This window comes from Malaclemys terrapin, chromosome 24 (assembly GCF_027887155.1).
Source record: "Malaclemys terrapin pileata isolate rMalTer1 chromosome 24, rMalTer1.hap1, whole genome shotgun sequence".
NCBI lineage: Eukaryota > Metazoa > Chordata > Testudines > Emydidae > Malaclemys > Malaclemys terrapin.
In genome coordinates, this window is record NC_071528.1 from 12,020,873 (window position 1) to 12,042,711 (window position 21,839).

At 55.2% G+C, this 21,839-nt stretch overlaps 1 protein-coding gene across 1 annotated transcript; it reads left to right on the forward strand.

The window, feature by feature from the left end:
• Window positions 1-4,834: 4,834 nt before the first annotated feature.
• On the forward strand, window positions 4,835-20,844 carry FGF22 (fibroblast growth factor 22). Its single transcript, XM_054013742.1, has 3 exons — window positions 4,835-5,072; window positions 19,646-19,749; window positions 20,232-20,844. The coding sequence occupies exons 1-3, from the start codon at window positions 4,835-4,837 to the stop codon at window positions 20,424-20,426; spliced, it is 537 nt and encodes a 178-aa protein (XP_053869717.1). The 3' UTR covers window positions 20,427-20,844.
• The last annotated feature ends 995 nt before the right edge of the window (window positions 20,845-21,839 follow it).

A 21,839-nucleotide genomic window follows, 5' to 3' on the forward strand; every position in this document is an offset into this window, starting at 1 on the left:
CCCCTCCTCTCTTGCCCCCAGGCTCCAAGAAGCCCGTTCCCCAGGCTGGATCGATAGGTTGCTCCCACTCCCTTCCTGCCCACTTCGCCTGGGCATGCTGGTTTGCTGCCAAGAGGCCTATTCCGGGAGCTCAGGAGCGGCTGCTGTTTTGGAGGACAGCCGGTGAGCCAGGGTGAGAATCACACCTGTTGTAGGGACTCAAGAGGGCAGGGAGCCCCGGCGGGATCCCACGGCACTGGGGACGTGGGGGAGCCCCGGAGGTCCATTCCCAGGGCTGCATGCTTGGTTCTTGGTCTGTTTCTGGCCTTGTCACCGTTTTGCGTTCCAGGGTGTCACTGCTGCACCCAGGGGCATCGCATGGGCCCCTCCGGCGTTTCACCACCACGAGGGTTCCTGCTCCGCTGAACGCCACAGTCGGACAGAAGGGGGCAGGCGGACTGCGACTGTAGTGGGGGTAGAGAGTGAGAGAGGAAAGTGACCCTCTAGAGGGCCGAGAAGGTGATGGGGTGGGTCACCCCTTCCAATCAAGCCCTAGTTGGTAGTGACCAAGGCTGCTCCCATCCCACTAGCAGAGCCTAGGGAACAGCTGCCCGGACCGCAAATGAACCCCACCTCAGCCGGCACCCAGCTGAGCAATCAGGCCTTGCATGGGCTTTGTAGATGCTCTTTCCCCTCCCCGGCATGTCAGGGCAAGGCCCATCAACAGAGGGCAGCACTGGGGCTGCCGCACAGAGGCCTTCAGTCCCCTGGGGCTGTCGCTAGCCCTCGGGGTCGGATCCCAAGCCGGAGAAAAGATGCCCATTGGCTGCAATGGGCACTGCAGGGAGCCCGGTGTTTTAAAAGACAAAGCAAAGCCCGATGCACCAAAAGCCACAATCCAGCTGCGCAGACTCAGTGGGAACCATGGCCTGAGTCAAGGTCAAGGTCACTGCTGATCAGCGGAGGTGACATATTGCCTGGCGTGAAGCTGAAACCAGCTTCCACCGCTTGGGCCAATATCTTGTAATAGTGCCCAGGATCAGAAAGGGTCCAAAGGCTGCCAGGGCCAGTGCTGGCTTTGCAGTCGCTCCACTGGCCGGCCCACGGTTGGCTCGGGAGAAAGCCTGGTTAAAGCCAGGGGCCTGTAGCCTTCCCGTATCCCCCAGCACTCGCTGCTGGGTTTGGTGCATCAAGACCCCGCTTGAATTCCAGGGTTTGCCACATTGACTTTTGGACAGGGGTTGTTTCATGGAGGCAGCAGCTGATAATAATTACCATGAAAGCACTCGCGTGTGCACGCACAAGTCACACGACGGGTGGTTGTGTGTACATGTGCTGTACTTGTGTGGGTTTGTGTGTGTGTGTACCTGTGCTGTATTTGTGTGGGTGGGTGCATGAGTCAACATGATCAGCAGTAGCGCGTGCACACCTCAGTGATGCCTACAAATCACATGGCCAGCAGTCATGTGTGTGTTTGTGCACGAGTACATACGTGTGTATGCACGAGTCACCCAATCAGCGGTACCATGCGAGTATGCATGTGTGTATACACATAGGTATGTATGCAAGTCACATGTATTTGTGTGTTTGTGTTGCCAAAGTCACATCCCCGGCAGTGTGTGTGTGTATGTGTGTGACTAGCACATCGATACCCACGGCTCCACTCTGCCAGCAGTACAGGTATTCCAGGGCCTGCTCCAGTACCTCGTCATTCTGTCTCGGGGCAGAAATACGCCTGGTGACACGCAGTGACTCACGGGCTGCTATTAGCTATAAAAAAACTGGTCAGGTCAGGCCAGGCATATTTGTGTTCACTTCCCTCCCTGCTGCTAATTAGGGAGAAGAATGTTTGTCAACATAGGACAGTAGCTGCCGTCTCCTGCTGCTGGGGACCAACCGGCGCAGCATGGCCCCCAAAACACTGTGTCACCGCAGAGCCCACCAGGCCAAGGGGCATCCCGGGATTCAGACGTCGGGCTTGTCCATCGGCAGGTGCAGAGAGTCAGACCAGCACCCGACGTGCAGATGTGAAGCTGGATTCTCTAAAGTGGTCTGGCCTGTTTCCAACTCCCCCCCTCTCCAGAGCTGTCTGTCCAGGGTATGTATATAACCCCTGTCACCTTAGTACCTCACAGTCTTTAATGGATCTGTCCATACAGCTCCCCCCGGGAAGAAGGGCAGTGCTATCATCCCCATTGAACAGATGGGGAAACTGAGGCACAGGGCGACTAAGTGACTTGCCCAAGAGAGTCGGTGAAGAATTGAACTCGGGTCTCTGAGGTCCCAGGCTAGTGCTGGACAACTCTTCCTCTCTAGTGCCTCCTCCAAATGCAATGGTTAGAGGGGATAGGTACGTAATTAGGTATCTAAGTGACATAGTCACATCTCACAGCCTAACAAGGAGGGAGCAGTGAGTCTGGCATGGGGCTGGGAGGGGGGACTGGCTTCCCTTCTTTAATGCATATTTGAATGCCTCTGGACCCTTTGCCGGAGCTGTGGCTTCCAGCCGGTTACCCTCTCGAGGATCTGGCTAATGGCGCTTCAGGAACCTCATGGCAGAAAGTGGGAGAAAGGGGAAAGTTCTCCAGCAAACAGTTTACTGCTTTAGAGGCGTGACCAAAAGCCAGACCAGGAAAGAGCAAGGGGCAGGTGCAATTATTGGCACTGACGCTCTCGCCCACTCTACAGCTAGGGGTTGCTGCAAATAGGGAGCTCAAGCTACCAAGCGTGGGCCAGACGTTCCCCCCAAAAAGCACAGGCCCAGATTTTCAAGAGCTCAGCTGCACCCACTGTTCAAGCAAGCCTCGGGATCCCGAGGGAGGGACTTGGAATTGTGTAGCTGGCTTGTGCACAGGGAGGGTGACCCAGAGCCTGCCTCTGAAAAGAAACTCAGTTTCGTGTGTCGTGTTTCTGTGAGTTCTCTTCTCAGGCTCTCCCTCCCCCACACTCCCGGCTTCCGTGTCTCCCTCACACGTGTAAACATACACACCGATTTTCACACCACCTGCCGGGCACACAGACAAATCTCCACTTCACAATGTACTGGCACAAGAAGCCGAAGAAGAGCTGCGGTTGGTGTGAAAAAGGCAGAAGGCTCAGGTGTGTGTTACGGGTAAACACGACACACCGACTTCAGGACACAGCTACACATGCACACGTCTATCCCTGGGGTGAGGAATCGCCCATCTTTTACAGAGAGGGAAACTGAGGCACGGTGACAGGACTTGCCCAGGGTCAGTGGGGGAGCTAAGGTTAGAACGGAGAAGGTTGTGGCGCACACCATCTCTCTCTCACACACACACGCTTGAGTTTCCATGTCACTGCCCCTTGCACAGCCATTCACACTAGTGCCAAGTGGCTGTAAAATGACCAGGTGGCGATTGGTGGGGCAGTTGCAGGGAGTCGCTGACATTGAAGGGGAGGTGAGGGGGGCACACAGGGAGCTTGTGGGAGGCAACAGAGGATGGAAGGAGCCCTGGTGGCGTGCAATGAGCTGGGCCGACACAAGGTAGGATGTGTGCAAGTGACCACACCAAGGGCAAGGCAACAGACACACACATGCACACGCACACATGATCCCAAACACACACGCATGAGCACACACACACATATGTACACACGTACGCACACACAAACACAGATATGCACACAAACACACACAAATGCAAACATGCATACACACATGCACACACACACATACACCTGCATGCACACACCCACACAAACATGCACACACATATGTACACATGTATGCACACACAAACACAGATATGCACCCATGCATGCAGACACATACACACACCCACATGCATACACCCACACAAACATGCACACACATGTATGCACACAAACATGCACACGCACAGGTACTCACACACACACGTGTGCACACAAACATGCACACACACAGGTACTCACACACACACGTATGCACACAAACACGCACACACACACGTATGCACACACACGTGTGCACACAAACACGCACACACACAGGTACTCACACACACACATACACACAAACACACACAGGTACTCTCACACACACGTGTGCACACAAACACGCACACACACAGGTACTCACACACACGTATGCACACAACCACGCACACACACACGTATGCACACAAACACACACACACACACACAGGTACTCACACACACACGTATGCACACAAACACGCACACACACAGGTACTCACACACACACGTGTGCACACAAACACGCACCCACACAGGTACTCACACACACACACACGTATGCACACACACAGGTACTCACACACGCGCACCCAGAGGTTTAAAGACCTCGCAGATTTGTGAATGAGAGGAGCCGCCCCGCCCTCCGCCCGCTGCCATTGGCTGGGACTTCGCCGGGCAGGGCCCCCCCCCCGGGAGAAGCGGCGGCTTTGCCTGTCAATGGCCGGAGTCCCCGGGTCCGGCCGGCTCCGCGTGGCGTCCGCGCCCCCCACTTCCTCCTCCAGCGCCTCAGACCGAGCCGCAGCCGGCGCCCGGGGGTCCCCGCCGCTGCCACCTGCTCTCACCCTGACTCCAGCAGCGGCCGGGCAGGGGGCACCCGCCGCTCCTGCCAAGCCCCAGGCGTAGCCCGGCTGGGCTCCCCCAGAGGTTGCTGCCCGCTGACCCCTTCCTGGGGGCGGCCCCCTGCCCTAGGAGCCCTGTGGGGAAGCTGGCACCAGGGATGCCCCCGGGGAGCTCTCGCCCGGGCTGGTGACGCGCTCTGGAGAGCGCCCCGCGCCTCCCACCAGCCTGAGCCCGGGCATGTGCTGGAGCCAGTCGTAGCACATGGTCACCCCCGTCCCGCCTGCCGCCTGGACCTCCTGCCCCCAGGACTGCCATGGGGCGGTCTCTCTGGCTCTGCCTGGCCCTCTCGCTGCTCGCCGGATCGGCCCACGGGGACCCAGCCGCCCCGCCGGGGAGCAACCACTTGAGGGCCCCCAGCCGGCACCCCCGGAGCTACGACCATCTGGAGGGCGACGTGCGCTGGAGGAGGCTGTACGTCTCCACCCGCTTCTTCCTGTGCATCGACAGCAGTGGCAAGGTGCAAGGCACACGGTGGAAGGAAAGTCCTAACAGTGAGTATGGAGGGCACCAGGGTGGGAGGGTCCCCAGGGGACATTAGTGGCCTGTGCACCAGGTAGCAGTGGCGAATGGTTTGAGCACTGGGCTGGGAGCCAGGAACAGCTCCTTCCTAACCCCTGCTCTGCCTCTGGCTGCAACCCTGGGTGCATCACTTTGCCTCTTTGTGCCTCAGTTTCCCTGTCTGTGACATGGGAGGCAAGATTTGGCGGGGGGTGGGGAGGGCTTGCTTAATGTGTGTAAAGGGCTTTGAAGGTGGAAAGCTCTGTTATCAATGGTCCTATCCCTGGGTCCTGATCCTTCCTACCCTGCTGGTGGACCTGGTCTTTTTGCCTGGCTGTTTGGAGCCTGGGTTCCCCCAGGTTCCCACTCCCATCACAAAGGAAAATAACAGTAAGAGAGTCACCCAGCTGGGTCATTACAAGCATGTTAACTCTCAGAGATGTACGTAGGCCTGGGGAGCATCCGTGTATGCGGGTGCCGGGGTAGAGAGGTGGTGTGCTGGATACGCTGCAGTAGGTGTTTTTTCAGGGGAATTTTTCTGGAATTACTTAGTCTGGCATGGGCATAACCATCACGCACTGAGCACTTCCCAGCAGTCGATCTCAAAGTGCTCCATGAAGGTGGGTAGGTGCTGTTAGCCCCATTTTACAGATGGAGAAACTGAGGCCCAGAGCGGGGAAGCGACTTACTCAAGGATTGGAAGGACGGACCATGCGTCACGGAGGGAGCAGGGGTTTTGAAAGTTGGGAAGCTCGATTTGAAGCAGAGGTGGGGGAGTTTGGCTCTAGGTGTAGCCATGAAATGTAGGGCCGGATCTAGGTTTGTATTCCAGTTCAGATTCAGGCCCATCTCTAACGGAAACTCAAGTAAGGCCTGGACTTTCAAAGGGGATTAGCAACAGCTTGAAAGAAAGCCTGATTTTCAGAAGGGACCTGAGCACCTGCTCTCTAAAAATCAGGGTTTTAAAGTAGCTTCAAGTTGAGCCCCCAAACTCACTGAGTCACTTTTGAAAATCTTGCCTTACGTATGCATGAGAAGATCTCCTGCAAGGCCACCGGAAATCTCCAGTTCCCCCTGCAGTCGACACACGGCCTCACCAGGCCGTCGGGACATCACCTTCTTGTCTGATCGCTAATAATTCTCTTTTTAGTTGCACTCGGCACCTGCAGCAATTCTTTGCCCTGTGATTGAGTTGCCTGTCCAGCTCCGTGCAGCGATGAGCGAGTATTTCATTAGATCGTAGGGTCACTTGCCTGCTGCTAATGAGGGTCAGGAAGGGCTTGTGACCTGGGACTCCGGGGATCTGGGGTCACTTGCCAGCTCTGACATTGACCCCTTGTGCAGCCTTGGGTGAGGCACTTTAAAGCCCAGATCCTCACTGATATTCAGGCACCTAACTCCCATTGGTTTGAATGGGACCTGGGCTATATACCTTTGAGGACCTGGGCTTTAATCTTTCTGGCCCTCAGTTCCCCATCTGTAAAATGGGGCTAATAATCCCTTTCCCCTGCCCTTTTGCCTACTCTATTGTAAATTCTTGGGCTCTTTTACTCTCTGTATGTTATCATTGGGGGCTGATCGTGGCCTTAGAGATGCTCTTGTAGTGTTAATACTTAGGAGAATTGCTCTTAAGATGAGTTGGGCTTGAACCAAATTTCTGCTGGAGGGGGAGGCTCAGAATCCAGGTCTGACTTTTTGCAGACTGAGGCATCCTCTAGTCTTAACACCCCTCCGCTCCATTAATCCTGGCCCGTTCCAAGCCCGCTTCCCAGACGCCTGGAATTCTGTCCAGCTCTCTCTGCACAACAGACTGGCCCTGAAATGCAGCAAGGTACTTTGCTCCTCTACCTTTGCGTCAGTGCCCAGAACTGCATCCTAATTAACGCCAGGAGGCCTGGGCAGATGCATGGGGGCCTGTGTTTGCTACAGGAGGCCAGATAGTGTTGTTATGATACCTTTGCATAGGGCCCGAGGTACTTAAGAGTCAAATACGAAGCTGAGGCCACTGCCCCAAATAGCACGCAGCCTGACCCCGCCGGACAGCATTATGAGATGACATCTCGAGTGCATTAAGGGTCAGGGAAAATCACAGCAAGGGGATCAGGAACATAACATCAGCCGGCTGCTTTAAATAAATAAATTTATGGAGACATCTTATCTCCTAGAACTGGAAGGGATCTTGAAGGTCATTGAGTCCAGCCCCCTGCCTTCACTAGCAGAACCAAGTAGGGATCTGGGGCAAAATCAGTAAGTGGCCCCCTCAAGGATTGAATTTACAATCCTGGGTTTAGCAGGCCAATGCTCAAACCACTGAGCTATCCCTCCCCCCTACAGCAGAGTCAGCTGCATCCCACAGAGAGGCGGTATGGGGAGGAGCACCCAAGCTTTGCCATGATGCTAGACTACAGTAACAACACCACAGGATTAGGCCTATCCCTGGGGCATGAGGCGGCCAGTGGCCCCCGTAGCTAGTAGAGTCTCAGTTGATCAGGGTTCAGCCGTAAATATTTTCACTGTGGAAGCAAAGTCCTGATTCAGTTCCACTCTGTCCCTGCTCTGCCAGTCCCACCCCTCTCCCATCTCCTTGATAACAGCGCTGCAGCTCCTGGCGGGACTTGGCACCCAAGTGCAGCCATGGAGACAGGGATGGGAGGCTGACGGTATCTCGAAGACAAAAGCGCTGGAGTCGGGAAAGCCGCCTGAGATCTGGGCGCAATCCGAGGGATTGGGTCAGATCCCGTCCTCGTTTGCACCCAGGCAGTTCCACTGACCCTAACGAGGGTGGAGTCTAGCCCACCATGGCTATGTGATGACTAACATGGCCCAGATCGGCCGGGGTTACCCTTCCCTGTGAGTTTGGTCGAGTTTATTATTGGTATGACAGTCTGGATCCCGTTGTGCTGGGAACTGAACCGACCGAGAGACCCTGCCCCCAAAGAGTTTACAATCGTAATAAACAAGACCGACAAAGGATGATCTCCATTGTACAGATGGGGAAACCGAGGCACAGAGCGACGGGACTGACTCCACGCAGGGGCTCAGTGGCAGAGCCAGGTCCTTTCTCTAAAGCTGATGGTTGCAAACACCAAGGGCCCAATTGGGAGGATTGCGTCACCTTTCGCTCTTGCCAAGCTCCTCTAGCAGGAGCCGAAGGCTTGGAAAGGAGCAATGAGGGCAGAGCAGTGACTCCATATTGGTCCTAGCTAGCAGCACGGCCTGGGGTGATGTGTGTGTGTGGGGGGGGAACTATATGCGGATGCTGCCTGCAGCAGCATATGCTGTCCTGGAGCCTCCCGAAGGGATCGGTTCCTCCTGTGCGGCCCCCTCTGCTAAGCCTGAGGCTGGCCAAGGTGGGATCTAGGCTTTATTAGGGTGGCGATTTTATTGGGCAAGGGAACAGAGCCACTGTCGGGTTTGAACTCCCAGGACAGAGCCAGCCGCGACTGAGAGCAGACCAGCTTGTGTTATTTGGAGAGAAGCAAATGTCCTTTGTTATTAATAGCAACAACCGCACAGGATCGTGCGACCTGACTGGAGTTGCTGGCACCTAATTAGCTTCTCACCTCCCAGACTGTTTGCGGGCGGCTTTGCTCAGACCTTGCAAAAGACGACCGGTCGGTTTCACTTGTTTCTAGCCAGCGCCAGGTCCTGGCTCCTGGGTACTTGTGCAACGCTGCGATGAGTGGGTGGCAAATGCCACAGAGGAGGGGGTCAATTTCCCTCCCCCCAGGGAAAAGATCTGACCCTTCCCATTTTAGGCAGAAGCCAACCAATAACCGAGGGGCTGAAGAGAAATTTTCCCATAAGTGCCTGCTGCAGGGCTTCATGCACCTTCCTCTGAAGTAGCGGGTGCTGGGGCCTGTTGGAGACGGGGTGATGGGCTGTTAGTCTGATCTGGTCTGGCAGTTTCTGTGCTCCCATTGATGAGAGGCTTTGCAAACTCTGGTCTTCGTAAAACGCCATTTTCATCCTGCCTGTGTCCCTTTAACGGCCTTGATGAGCCAAAACTAGAGACCGGGGACATTGCGCTATATGCAAAACAGGGACAGAAAACGTTGCTTAATGGAGACCAGTTTTGCTCGTGCTAAGAGATGAAGTGGTGTCCAGCTGAGTGTGAAAATCTAAGGGGGATGTTTTCACAAAAGAGAGTCCGGGGTCTTACTCAGGTGCTGCCCCATCCTGGCTCCACCTCCACACACAAAACTCTAGTGCTGTGGTGCTTTAAACCTGGGCTGCCTGGCCCATCCTGTCCTGACTGCTGGGTTCACTCCCGCTGGTAACCCGCCCTCTTGGCGGGGAGGATGTGGGCTAGCACCACTTGAATGCTGCCTGTCCTCCAGTGCCTTCCCACAATCCCCCCTGGGTGCCTGGAAAGACAGTCAAATCCTCCCCCAAGTCATTGGGGGTGGGGGAATCAGAGAGCAGCTGGACTGCCTGCAGCACAAAGTGACATGGGAGAGGCCCCAGGAGCGCCGCGGCTTTGCAGCAGTGTGACCGCTCACCCCTGGGCTGAGTTAACCCAGACTCAGCTGCTGACCCTCCTGCGGCGACCAGACAGCAAGTGTGAAAAATCGGGATGGGGGTGGGGGGTAATAGGAGCCTATATAAGAAAAAGACCCAAAATCGGGACTGTCCCTATAAAATCGGGACATCTGGTCACCTAGGTGCTCCCACTGCCACCACAGCAAAGCCCGCCCCAGCCGTGAACGAGGCTGCTAGCTTGTGGCGACGGGTCCGTACGGCAGGCCCCTGTGGCACAAAGCAAAGTAAGGAGCCCGCTGGCTGCTTCCAGAGAGAGAGACTAATCTCTGTCTAGCCAGCAGGGGGTGCTGCGGGGAAAGGTTCTGCCCCGATGGCCAGGGCCAGAGGATGTGCCCAGAACCCCCTTGGCATAGAGATCGGTAGCTGCTTCTCTCCGGCTCCAGAAACGAGCCTACCTGTCTCTCCAACTCCTTTGTAACAGCTGCTGCAGCCGCCCCAACTGGGACCGTGTTGAACGGTCCTTTCATGTGAACTAATTCGACCTAAATTCTTATCTGTCCGTCCATCCATCCGTCCGTCTGTCTGTCTCTTACGGTGTCTGGAGCCTTCTCCCTTGCTCTAAGTTCCTGCCCGTTTTCCACCCACCTCCTTTACCCTGACCGAGGGCAGCTCCGGATGCTTCTCCCGTCCTCATCTGGGCTTCATCCGCTCAGTCGCCCCTGGGAGCTCTTCCCCTCTCTCTGGAGAGTAAGAGCACATCCTCCACCTTCCCCCCATGGGGGGCCTGGGGCGATGGGGGAAGAATTCTGGCTTGCCGGTGCCGGCCCATCAGGGCAAGGGGAGGTTGACTGCAAACACACCAGTGGACTCAACTGGGGGAGCATTGAGTGGGTATCTAGACTCCCTCCCCCGCCCCCCAGCCTCTGCAAGGGGTGCAGGATGCCGGGTGCCTTCCAATTCCCAGCCAGTTTCCCCATCCGTGAAGCGCAATCGGAAACAATAAAGAGCCAGGTGACCTTTGATCCTCAGAGGCTGCCAGGCTTCCTCGGAGCTGACCTCGTTAATGAAAGACTTCCTGCCTTGTGATCACGCACAGGCGCCAGCCTGCCCTGGCCAGATTTACGAGGGACGTTGGGGGCAAGTTTGGCTGGGAACTCCGGCTGTATGACAGCAGGTCAGGCGGCAGCTGGGAAAATGCACCTGGCTCAACCCTGGGCGCTCGCTTGGGGTCTTTGAAGCCGCTGCATGCGTGGCTCCATCCGTGCATCATGCGGCGCCCCCTGCAGGGTCACTGCAGTCTGCACCCGCCCCTTGCACCTCCCCTGTGTTTCGACGGCAAATCTTGGGGGCGGGACCAGTTGACCAGCGCCCGAGTAGAGGGGTGGACGCGCTGCAGGTGCGCCTCCTAGGGGCTGGGCGCAGCCCAGCAGGCTTTGTTCCCATGCTCCGGGCGCAGGGGGCCGCTCTTTGGCCAGGTCCTATTTTGTTTCCACCCCTTCCGGGGTAAGAGAAAGTCCAACACAGCAACTGTCCAATGTTGTTCTGAGAGGTTTGCAGCCCACGACTCTGGGCCCCGTGGTCCGTACACGCCCTTGTCCCAGGGTAGTCAGAAGTCCTGATCCCCTTGTCTGTCTCTGCAGGTTTTTCCCCCACCACCTTCCCTGGTGGCTGGTAGAGGAACCCAGGCCCTTTTTCTCCTCCGGGTGCCAGCCCAGGGAGCCTGTAGTGAACAGCCTGGGTCTGTCTATTCAGACTCATCTCTTGCTGCCTCCCACAGGCTTCTTCCTACCCTGGGCTGGCAGCAGGCCTTTCCCCACAGCCCCTGCCTGGGCCTGCCAGGCAGCTGTATTCCTCTCAGGCTCCCCAAGGTTTCAGCCCTCACCCTTCCTTCAGGGCCGTACACCCCAGCATCCTTCCCCAGCGCTCCCCAACAAATCCCCAAACCACAGCTACGCTCTGAAGCCCCTTCTGCCCTTCCCAGCCTCCTCCACTGCGCCGCACTCCTCTCTCGTGGGTCTCCCCGCAACTGAGGGTCGCCTGATTCCTTTCCCGGTGGCCTTGCTTAATTGACCCCCTCCAGGTGCCAACAGGTAGCTGATTGAGTGCCGGAGCTCCCATTAACCCTCTCCAGGGCTGCCCAGAGGATTAGGGGGCCTGGGGCAAAGCAATTTCGGGGGCCCCTTCCATAAAAAAAAAGTTGCATTATTATAGAATACTATATTCTTGTGGGGGCCTGGGGCAAATTGCCCCACTTGCCCCCCCCCCCCCCCCGGGCAGCCCTGAACCGCTGTGCCAGTATGGGGTGTATACCCCAATCCAGCCTGGTGCAACGGGGCTCTGATCCCTAGCTGCTCCTGTGATACAAAGAACAACACATCGGGTGCTGTGCTGAAAACCCCACCTGCCCCAAAGAAAAGAGGTTTGTCAGTGTCCCTGAGTGGATTTCACGCTCTCTCCTCCCAGGGCTGGCGCCACTAAGGGGGATGCTTCTGTAGCTCATGGTAGGAGTGTGTGTGTGTGGGGGTCTTTGTCCTCCTCGAGTGGCAAATCCACAGAAGAGCCTGTGGGAGCTGCCCGTTAATGGAGTTACTCCTTTCGCTCAAGCATTAGAGGGAATGGTGCTAATGAGGGCATTCCCGCTCCGGAATGTGGGGAAGGAGACACCTTCCCAGGGAACCGCTGCTCTGGAGAAAGGACACAGAGAATGGAGATCCACCCCCCAGAACGGAGCAGTCCCTCCCTGGCCTCCCATAGCTGCATGCTGTGCAGCAGAGAACCTGGTCGTGTCCTGAGCAGGGAGACGTTTGCTTCCAGACCTGCTCTGCTGAGACCTGGTACTGGGCTCAGCGCAGAGATGGAGGAGGCATGAGACCCAGACGCCAGATTCTTGTATATTCATAGAGGCTGTGCATGGGGAAGAGCGGCGCAGAGAGGGGATTGGAAGGGGATCCTAGAAAGGGTCCCCATTGTTTTTTCTCGGTGCTGCTTCCTCTGGGTTTAGTAGGAGAGTTGGGATTTCCCAAGAGCATAGCGTGGGCTCCAAGTCTGAGCAAGCACCTGTGGGCCAGGAGCTCTGAACCTGAGTGCCCAGCTCTGATGCTGACTTGCTGTGTTAGCTTGGGTGACTCTCGGCCCCTTTGTGCCTCAGTTTCCCCAGTTGCAAAATGGGACTGAAAATACTGACCTCACTCCCCAGGGTGTTGTGAGAACTAGCCATTCGCACAATGCTTCGAGCTCCTTGGGCCCCAGCCCAAGGCAACCTGAACTCTCATCACACCCCTGGGCGAGCAGGTTGTGCTAAGGACCCTGAGTAAAGCTGACCGAGTAGCACCAGGGATGGCAGTGCAACTTGCCAGTGCCAGCGTGGGGGGCTGTGAAGGAGTCGGTGGCACACGTGGGGAGCTGGGTGTCTGCGCAGAGGCTCGCTACTGGCCAGAGCAGGAGCTCCGGGAATCTGGAGATGGAGTTTCCTGAAACTGCGCTGGGTGTTTCCATTGTAAACCCTGCCTTGTCTGGCCACATGCCTTTCGCATTAGTGACGCTGCTAGGAGATCTGCCAGCCAGCCAGACACCTCTGGCCGAGCACAGAGCCAGACCCCAGGCGAGGTCTGTATTATAACTGCACCCCTCCTCTCTTCATGTACTCCCCCCACCCCCTCCCACACAGACTCCCGCTACCCATCCAGGGGACATAAATCCTCCCCCAGCCCTGTTCACACACGCACACCACTCATCCAGCTGCATTCCCTCCACTTGCACTCTCATCCACCCACATTCCCACGTGTGCACACCCTGTGCCACTCACATCTCCTCCCCTCGTTCAAACACACACCCTGCCTTGCACTGAGCCATCCGCCTTCTTTCGTATACACACAGCCGCACACCTCCACCCCCATTCTCACAAGTGCGCAGGCGTGCACGCCCCTCCATCCATTCACGTAGACACACTGCACCTTTGCATCCCTGTCTGTGCAATGCATGTCGTGTGTACCTGTGCAAGCTACGTGCGTGGCACGTACATCTCCATTGCATACATAGCGTAGTGTGTATCGGTGCAGGCCACATATTGTATATATGGGGAGAGCATCTATATCAGGGGTCCTTAAACTGGGGGTCGGGCCCCTTCAGGGGGTCGTGAGCGGTCAGCCTCCACCCCAGACCCCACTTTGCCTCCAGCATTTATAATGGTGTTAAATATATCAAAAAGTGGTTTTAATTGATAAGGGGGGGGTCGCACTCCGAGGCTTGCTCTGTGAAAGGGGTCACCCGTACAAAAGTCTGAGAATCACTGATCTATATGGGATTTGGTTATGCATGTACTGTGTATATATGCATGCATGAGGCATGTGCCCATGCACGTATACACGCCCCAGACACACCCAAGGCCGAGTTCTTTCTCTTTCCTTGGAAGGTGGGTCAGTGGGTTGCAGGCTGACATGAGGAAGTCGTCCTGGGCCCGGCCTGGAGGGTCGCGGGGGACGTGGCTCACACAGCTAGGACACGGTTTCCCAAGAGGAAGGGGAAAAAAAGTAGTTAGGAAAAAACCAAACGCAGCCCCGGAGGTACTGGGGAGGGGGGGAGAATTGCAGTTTTACCACTTTAATCCCTTCAGTTCCTCTTTCCTCATCTTTTTGTACCTCCCCCCCGCCACTCAGCAAAAGCAGCCAGGAGCTAGTGGCAGGCTTCCACTCTGGCCCCCCTCAGGGGGGAGTTAATATAACAATTAGCCCTTAGTCTCTGGGGCCAGTTCTTCCCAGACCACCCGGGCACCAGGAGCTGAGGAAGGACCCCGGGAGGGCTCGGATGTGAAGGAGCCTGGGATGATCTAACAGCAGGGGTCTGTGCCTGAAGATCGGGAATCACATTTCGGCGAAACGCACAACACGGCTGCCAATTAGGGGGGAATAAATCAGGGGTCAGCGCAGGTCAAAGACTGACAATTTGTTCCAGCCAAGGGGAGGTTTTGCTTGGATCCCTTCCGCCCGGCTCTGGGGAAGGAGCTGGTCCCAAGGGAGAAGGGGAAAAGAAATCACACAACAAAATTGGACTTTTCCCCGCAGGGAAATCAGTCCCCAACTTTCATCTCCTTGCCTGCGGGAAAAGGACGACCATGGCTGTGGCTAATGCAGCCAGATCCGAGCTGGGGTGGTTTTGTCCTTTGCTGTTTGCTGATCTCGCTGCCCGTGCAGCTTGGGATCAAAGCGCTGGCCTGTTTTTCAAGCTGGAGCTCAGAGAACGTAGCGCTGGGACAGAAATCCCAATTCCCCAGCCAGCGCCCGAGACGGTAACCGTGCTTTCCCTTCCAACCCAGAAGCTTCCAGGACAAGTTGCTGGGCTGGTGGAGAAGGGGAGGGGAATTCCCTCCACTCTAGGATTATTGGGTGAGGTTCTCTGGCTTGTGTCACGCGGGAGGTCAGACGACTAGCATAAGTCTTATCCCAGACTGCACCCGTTCCTGTGCTCACAGCACCTCTGGTGTCTCAGTTGTGCTAGGCCTTTGGATGGTGCTTTCTGTGCTGCTCCCAGCTTCCCGATGAGTGAACGCGCTTTCCTGCTAGGGGGTCTTGTCCATACCAGATGCAACGTCTTCCCAACATTCCCTGCGGCGGGCACTGGGGCCATCAGTGAGGTGGTTTGCTCAAGGAGAACTGTAGCAGAGCTGGGAACTGAGCTCAGGGCTCCCACGCCATACCCCAGGGTCTAAACCCCAAGGCTGTTGTGCCAATGAGCTGGTTGTGACTAACAGCGTGGGAAGTTTTTGAGTAACTGATCACATCACGAGTATAAGTGGGTCTAAGGGAGTCTAGGTTAATTATTATTATTAACAGGGCCGGCTCCAGGCACCAGCGTAACAAGCAGGTGCTTGGGGCGGCCAAGGGAGAGGGGCGGCACCTGCGGCAATTTGGGGGCGGCAGGTCCCTCACTCCCTCTAGGAGCGAGGGACCTGCCGCTGAACTGCCGCCGCCACTCGCGGCTTTTTTTTTTTTTTTTTGCTTGGGGCGGCAGAAATGCTGGAGCCGGCCCTGATTATTAAGCACCTTCTCTATCACATCTAACCCCAGCTGCTTGTCTTCACGGTCAAGGCCATTCACGGCCGATCCCCACCCGAGCTCACGTCTCGTTCTCCACCATCGACTCCCGCCTCCGACCGGCCCAAGATCCCAGCCCGTTGTTACATTCCCCAAACAAGCCCCTTTGTGCCTTCTCCCACGCTGCCCCCTCTCTCCCTGGAAACATCCACAAAGCTCCCTCCTGATCCGCCTTCAGACGCTCCTCTGCTGTGATTCCCACAACAAACCCGACAGCGTTTAAGCTGCTGGTGTGCCTGGACCACTGCTTTTCATCCCAACCAATATTGGCTCATTGTTTCCGTATAATCCCCTGTGTCTGGATCCCTCTATTTTCTCTGGTCTTATACTCCAATTGCAATGTCCCTGGGGCAGGGACTGTCTCTCTGTTCTGTTTTCAGAGGTGGCGTATTTGCGTACGTGATGTCTATGCACCAGGGCGCCCCCTTGAGCCTGGCTCAGCTTCAACGCCTCAACCTGCTGTTGTGAAAGCCAGATCCCTAGACTGTTCCCCGTTCCCTTTCAGTGGCTGTCTATGAAGGTGGAACCATTGGGGTGAATGGGAGTCTATGGGAAATCTTGCCACCAGAGAATTCCTCTGGAGCCTTCAACAGAGGCAGGCCCGTCAGACAGCTCAGAAGATGGGAAAGGTCAGTTACCCCGCAGCTGCCGCTGTTTTGTAGATAAACCTTGGCCTCTCGCCCACGTTGAAACCAATTTTGGTTGGAAATATCAAAGGCCGCCTGTCAGGATTAAGGGGCGCCTCGTCCCATCCCCGGCTCTCGATGGCAACTGGAATTTGTCTCCACACGTTAATATCTAATTTGTATCTACTGGCACACAGAGCTCCCCCAAAACTTACACAAGGCGCCATCCTTTTGTAGCGGCCATTCACGTTCATGCCCAGTGCCGCCAGCCCAGTGCCAATCCCAGATGAACCAGGGCATATCAGGGCTGACAGCTATGTCCTCGGAGAATGGCAGCAGCTCTGGCATCGAGAGATGAATTTCAGAAGCCCTAATTGACCTGCTTGCAACTTGGGATGCAGATCCTAGACTAGACTACACAGACTGCTGCCTGCATGGTCCAGAGCGGCTACCACAATGCAGAAAGGTGGCTTAGTCCAATCTTCACAGATTGGGAGGGTGGGGCAGTGAGGCAGGAGTGCACGTTTAGAAGATTGGAGGGTGGACTGCAACACCTTGGTGCCCTCAATGATGCAGCCATTAGAGGGCTGAACAGTCTAGATATCAACTTGGGGCACGTACAAAAGAAGAAAATGACATTGCTCTGTGCCTCAGTTTCCCCATTTGTACAAGGAGGATAATGATACAGACCTCCTCTGTAAAGCACTTTGAGATCTACGGATGAAAAAGCTCCATGTAACCACTAGGTATTAGCATCATAAAAACACCATCACTCTAAGGGCGTTGTCTGCATTCAGGAATAGCCCCGATTCCAGCATCTGAGTAGCTGGCCCCTGAGCCCAGACAAGGGCAGGAACTGGTTGCACTGATTAGCTCAATCAACATCAACACGTGCGTGCGTGTGATCAGGACAGTCTGGTGAGCTACATGAATTTTCTTCTTTGTGCATTCCAGGGCATTGTGTGTTGTCTGAGCGCCTGGGGATAGAGGCTTTGGGGCAGATCCGCAGCTGGCATAAAGGTTTCAGAGGGGCAGCCGTGTTAGTCTGTATCAGCAAAAACAACGAGGAGTCCTTGTGGCACCTTAGAGACTAACACATTGATTTGGGCATAAGATTTCCTGGGCTAAAGCTTATGCCCAAATAAATTTGTTAATCTCTAAACTGGCCTAAAATCACTGTAGATCCATTGAGGTCAGTGGCGTTCTGCAGCTTCACCCCAGCTGAGGATCATCTCTTGAGCCGAAGCCAAGGGAAAAGTCAAGATTTCTAAGTGTATCACACCGTGAAAAGGGCTAGATTTCATTTCCAAATCATCAAAACCACCCGCTACGGAGATATTTTGACTTTGGTTCATTTTGTGCTATATTAAAAGTCTAAATGTTTTGACTGTGGTCTGTATTCTAAATTATACCGTAAAAGTTGAAACAATGAAGTCAAAACGAAATCACTTCAATAGTTTCCTGTCCGATGTCGACAACATCGATACGTTTCCGCCAATTTCGTCGAAGCCACAGTTCCTGATGGAAAACTGGCAATGGAAAATGTGTAAGCAGTTCTACTGAACTCTGCTGTCAGCTCTCTACACACAAGACTGGGGCAACCCAAGGAAACTGGATTACCCTCCCTTAGTGCGTATGGCTCAACTCTGTGCCATGGGCGGGATCGGATTGGAAGGATGAAGGCCGCAGAGCGGAGCTCTGCAAACCCAGTCTCCCCCTCCAGCCCAGTATCAAAGGGTCTTTTTGTTTTGTATTGGGACTGGAAGGAGAAACGTCTCCAGGCCTGGAGGAATTGAAAGGTCTCTCTGCTGTGGGCAGGGACTCCCTTTTTGCACCTAGTATGATGGGGCCCTGGACTATCACAAGACAAATAAATAACACAGCACCCATGCATTGTTGTCAAGCTCTGAAGCAGTGTAGGGCTTACCTTGGCATTTCTCAATGGACTCATTTCTGATCTTACACTGCTGAAAACTGGGCGTCACTCCATTGATCTCCATGGAGTGACTCCAGATTTTCACGAGAAGAACCAAGATCAGAGTTTGGCGCAAGAGGTCCTCAGTGAAAGTGCATCATCTGTCCCCACTGCACTCATCTACAGCCCCAAAATCCCAACATGGCCAAAGTCTTCATTTAGATTGAAGCTTTTTGGAACACAGCTTTCTTCATTGTGTGTATGGACGCCTAGGAGTGTGGGGCACCGCTTTCTAATTGGGGGATCTTGGTGCTCCTGCAACACAACCAATAATTAGGAGGCTGTGTTGCCCAGTGCCTAGTGCACAGGACTGGGAGTCAGGAGACCTGGGTTCTAGTCTCATCTCTGCCCATGACCTTGCCAGTCACTGCTTATCTCTGTGCCTCAGTTTCATCTCCCACCGGTTGTCCATTTAGATGGTAAGCTCTTTTGGTCATCCACTGCTGCTTATTCTGCCATCCCTCCTTAAAGCTCTCCTCGGCCAAGGAGTTTCAATGGAACAATTTACAAAAACAACAAGGAGTCTGATAGCACCTTAAAGACTAACAGATTTATTTGGGCATAAGCTTTCATGGGTAAAAACCTCACTTATTCGGATGCATCAAAGAAGTGGGTTTTTTACCCATGAAAGCTTATGCCCAAATAAATCTGTTAGTCTTTAAGGTGCCACCAGCCTCCTTGTTGTTTTTGTAGATACAGACTAACGCTGCTACCCCCAGATAATGGAGCAATTTGTAACTCAGTCACTTGTTGGTTCACTTTCCAGCCTCAAGTCACTCCCCTGTCAAGTGACACGGGGCAAGGGAATATCTTTTATTGGACCAGCTTCTGTTGGTGAGAGAGACAAGCTTCTCCGCATAAAGCAACGCCTTGTTAGTCAGGTGACAGCAGCTGTCTTGTCTCTTAGCTTTCTGGCGATGGGAGGCATTCAATTAACTCAAGCCTCCTAGGGACTGTTACTGGGAAATCAAAGGTCAGGCAAGCTGAGGGAGCGATAGGAAGATGTTTTGCTACCAGCAGCCTCATTGACAAAGGTCCAGCCAGAACCATGCACACATGGGTGCCCTCGACAGATTCCAACCTAGTTGACTACACTCTGCTTCCCTTGAACAGTTCAAATTGGATGAAAGGCTTCTTAGGTATTGAATAGTATTGCTGTAATAAGCTGCTAAATGCTGCCACCTTCCACCCCAGAGGTGGCTGCATTTCAGTGGCAGGCAATGCGATGCCTTCTGTTGGCGCTCGTACAAAATGTGGCTCCACCGGGGCTTTGCTGGCTAACGAAATGAAGCACCTGGGCCCTGCGCCATGGCAGCCCAGCTGTTTTCCACACCCACTTGCAGCACGGTTCCACTCTTCCCATTCAGTGCCCTGAATTCTCTGTTTCCCCGCAGGCATCCTGGAGATCCGGTCGGTGCGAGTGGGCGTCGTAGCCATCAAATCCGTGCACACGGGTTTCTACCTGGCCATGAACAAGAAGGGGAAAGTATACGGGTCGGTAGGTAGCAAGCTGTTTTTCCCTCCTCCTCGGCCCTCCTTACGGGACGCTCTGTGGGGAGCACGGCTTGTGGCTTCGTTCTGGACCAGGGATCAGACGGGTCGGCTGGAGAATTTGGGATAGGGGCTAGCAGGACCCTGCTCAGTCCAGCCCGGCATTCAGGACATTGTGCCTGATGCTGCTAAGTCAGGGGGTGGGTAGCTGCTTAGAGACAGGCAGCGTGCTGCTGGAAGGAAGCCCTCACTGCTGGGGGCCGGCAGCACATTGCTAAACGGATGCACACGTTGCTCGGAGTCTTGCTCTGTTACACCCCACTCCCTTCCTGGAGCTGGGGCTCTCCGGCTGTAACCTCAGAACTTCATTCCCGGCCAGGAGCTGGGGATATAACCCCGGACTCTTGAGGTTCCTTGCTCTAGCCCCCCCCCAGTCAGAGGACACCCCCCAGCCGCACCACACTCACGGCCCTGTTTCTGTCTCCCCAGAAGGAGTTTAACCCCAACTGCAAGTTCAAAGAGCGCATCGAGGAGAACGGCTACAACACCTACGCCTCGCTGCGCTGGCGCCCCGGGAACCGCCCCATGTTCCTGGCCCTCAACGGCAAGGGCAGGCCCAGGCAGGGGGACAAGACGCGGCGCCAGCACCTCTCCGCTCACTTCCTGCCCATCCTCGTCTCCTGAGCCGCACGCAGCCGCCCCGGACTGAGGCGGGTTGGGGGGTTGTTTTTTTAAAAGGACTCTTTGTGCTATTTATTATTTTTTGGAATGAAAAAGGAGATGGGCTCTCCCCCTGCCCCGGGAGCGGTGAAGGATTTAAAACCGCTGCTTGGATCTGCTCTCCAGTGAGCAGCGCTGGACCCCCCCACTGGGCTAGAACTGACTCCCCGTGGACCCAGGAAGTGGAATCATCCTGCGTCTGTCACCCCGAGGGCTGGCAGCTCCCCCCCCCGCAGCAGGCCTCCAGGATCTATGGGCAAAATGCTCCAACCATTGTTCCCTCAAAAGACGGACCACGGCTGAAGGGAGGCTGAGCCACCCAAGTGGGAACGGCCAGACACTTTGGGGTTGTTTTTGTTAAATGACGTATCAATGCACATGTATACAGTGTCTGTCTATAAGTGGCCAGGCAAATTAAAGCCCTGTTCTGTACTTTTACAGTAGCCATGGGGCTGTGCCATTGCAGGAGGGCGAGGGGTAAAACCTCTGTAGTTTTGCTCTTCTGGGGTCTCTGTGCTGCCTCCGCTTGGCTTGCCCAAAGCTGAAAGCGCTCGTCTACAACTTGCGCCTTTCCCAGACAGAGCGGGCGTCAGCCAGCTCTGGAACACGGCAACTAGATGGGCACAGCCGTGATTGCCTTCGCTACCTTGGTCAAGGGCGTTGAGATCTACAGGTGCAAAGTATTAGCTAGGTACAGCACCGAGACCTGTGATGGAATCGGTCCTGAAGAGCAAAGCTAAGGGAGAAGGAAACAGGGCACAGATGGTTTGAAGAGAACCAGCGGCTCCTGCTTTTCTGAATCCTTGTCTTGTCTCCCCCTTTCCCCACCACCAAAGGGCCGATAGGGCTTTAAAACAGTAGAGCACCTGTCCTGCGATGCTCTTTCACAGCACCATGAAGGACGCCCCGTGGCCAGCGTAGAGCCCGGCAGGGGTCAGACTGACAGCACACAGGCCCCAGTGAGCTCACTTTGCCCGAGGACGTTGGATCCGGACAGTAGCTCAGTAAAGGGATCAAGACAATGGAGCCTTTCGACCCTCTATAGGGCGGCTCTGACTCGCCACCTAGATTCTTGGGACTCATGACCACCCCCTGGGCATCCCCAGTAAGGACCTAAATAGGTCAGCGCTGGGAGTGGCCAGATTTAGTCCAGGTGACGAGCTGGTCCCAGCAGTCAGAGTAGGGTGGAAGGGGAAAGAAGCAGGAGAAACAGATACAACATCCCGGTGGTCCCATTAATACAGGTGCCCCTCTCCCCCATCCACAGGCAATGAGTTGAGAGAAAGTGAAAGCCACGGCTCCATTCAAGCTCTTGTCAAACAGCAGGAGACTCCATCAGGGAAGGGTCCTCAGGAGACTGCCGGAGCCAGAGAGACT

Coding starts and splice junctions, on each gene's coding strand:
- FGF22 (XM_054013742.1), top strand. CDS start 4,835: ATGGGGCGGTCTCTCTGGCTCTGCCTGGCCCTCTCGCTGCTCGCCGGA. Junction 5,073..19,645: donor GTGGAAGGAAAGTCCTAACA/GTGAGTATGGAG, acceptor GTTTCCCCGCAG/GCATCCTGGAGATCCGGTCG. Junction 19,750..20,231: donor AGGGGAAAGTATACGGGTCG/GTAGGTAGCAAG, acceptor CTGTCTCCCCAG/AAGGAGTTTAACCCCAACTG.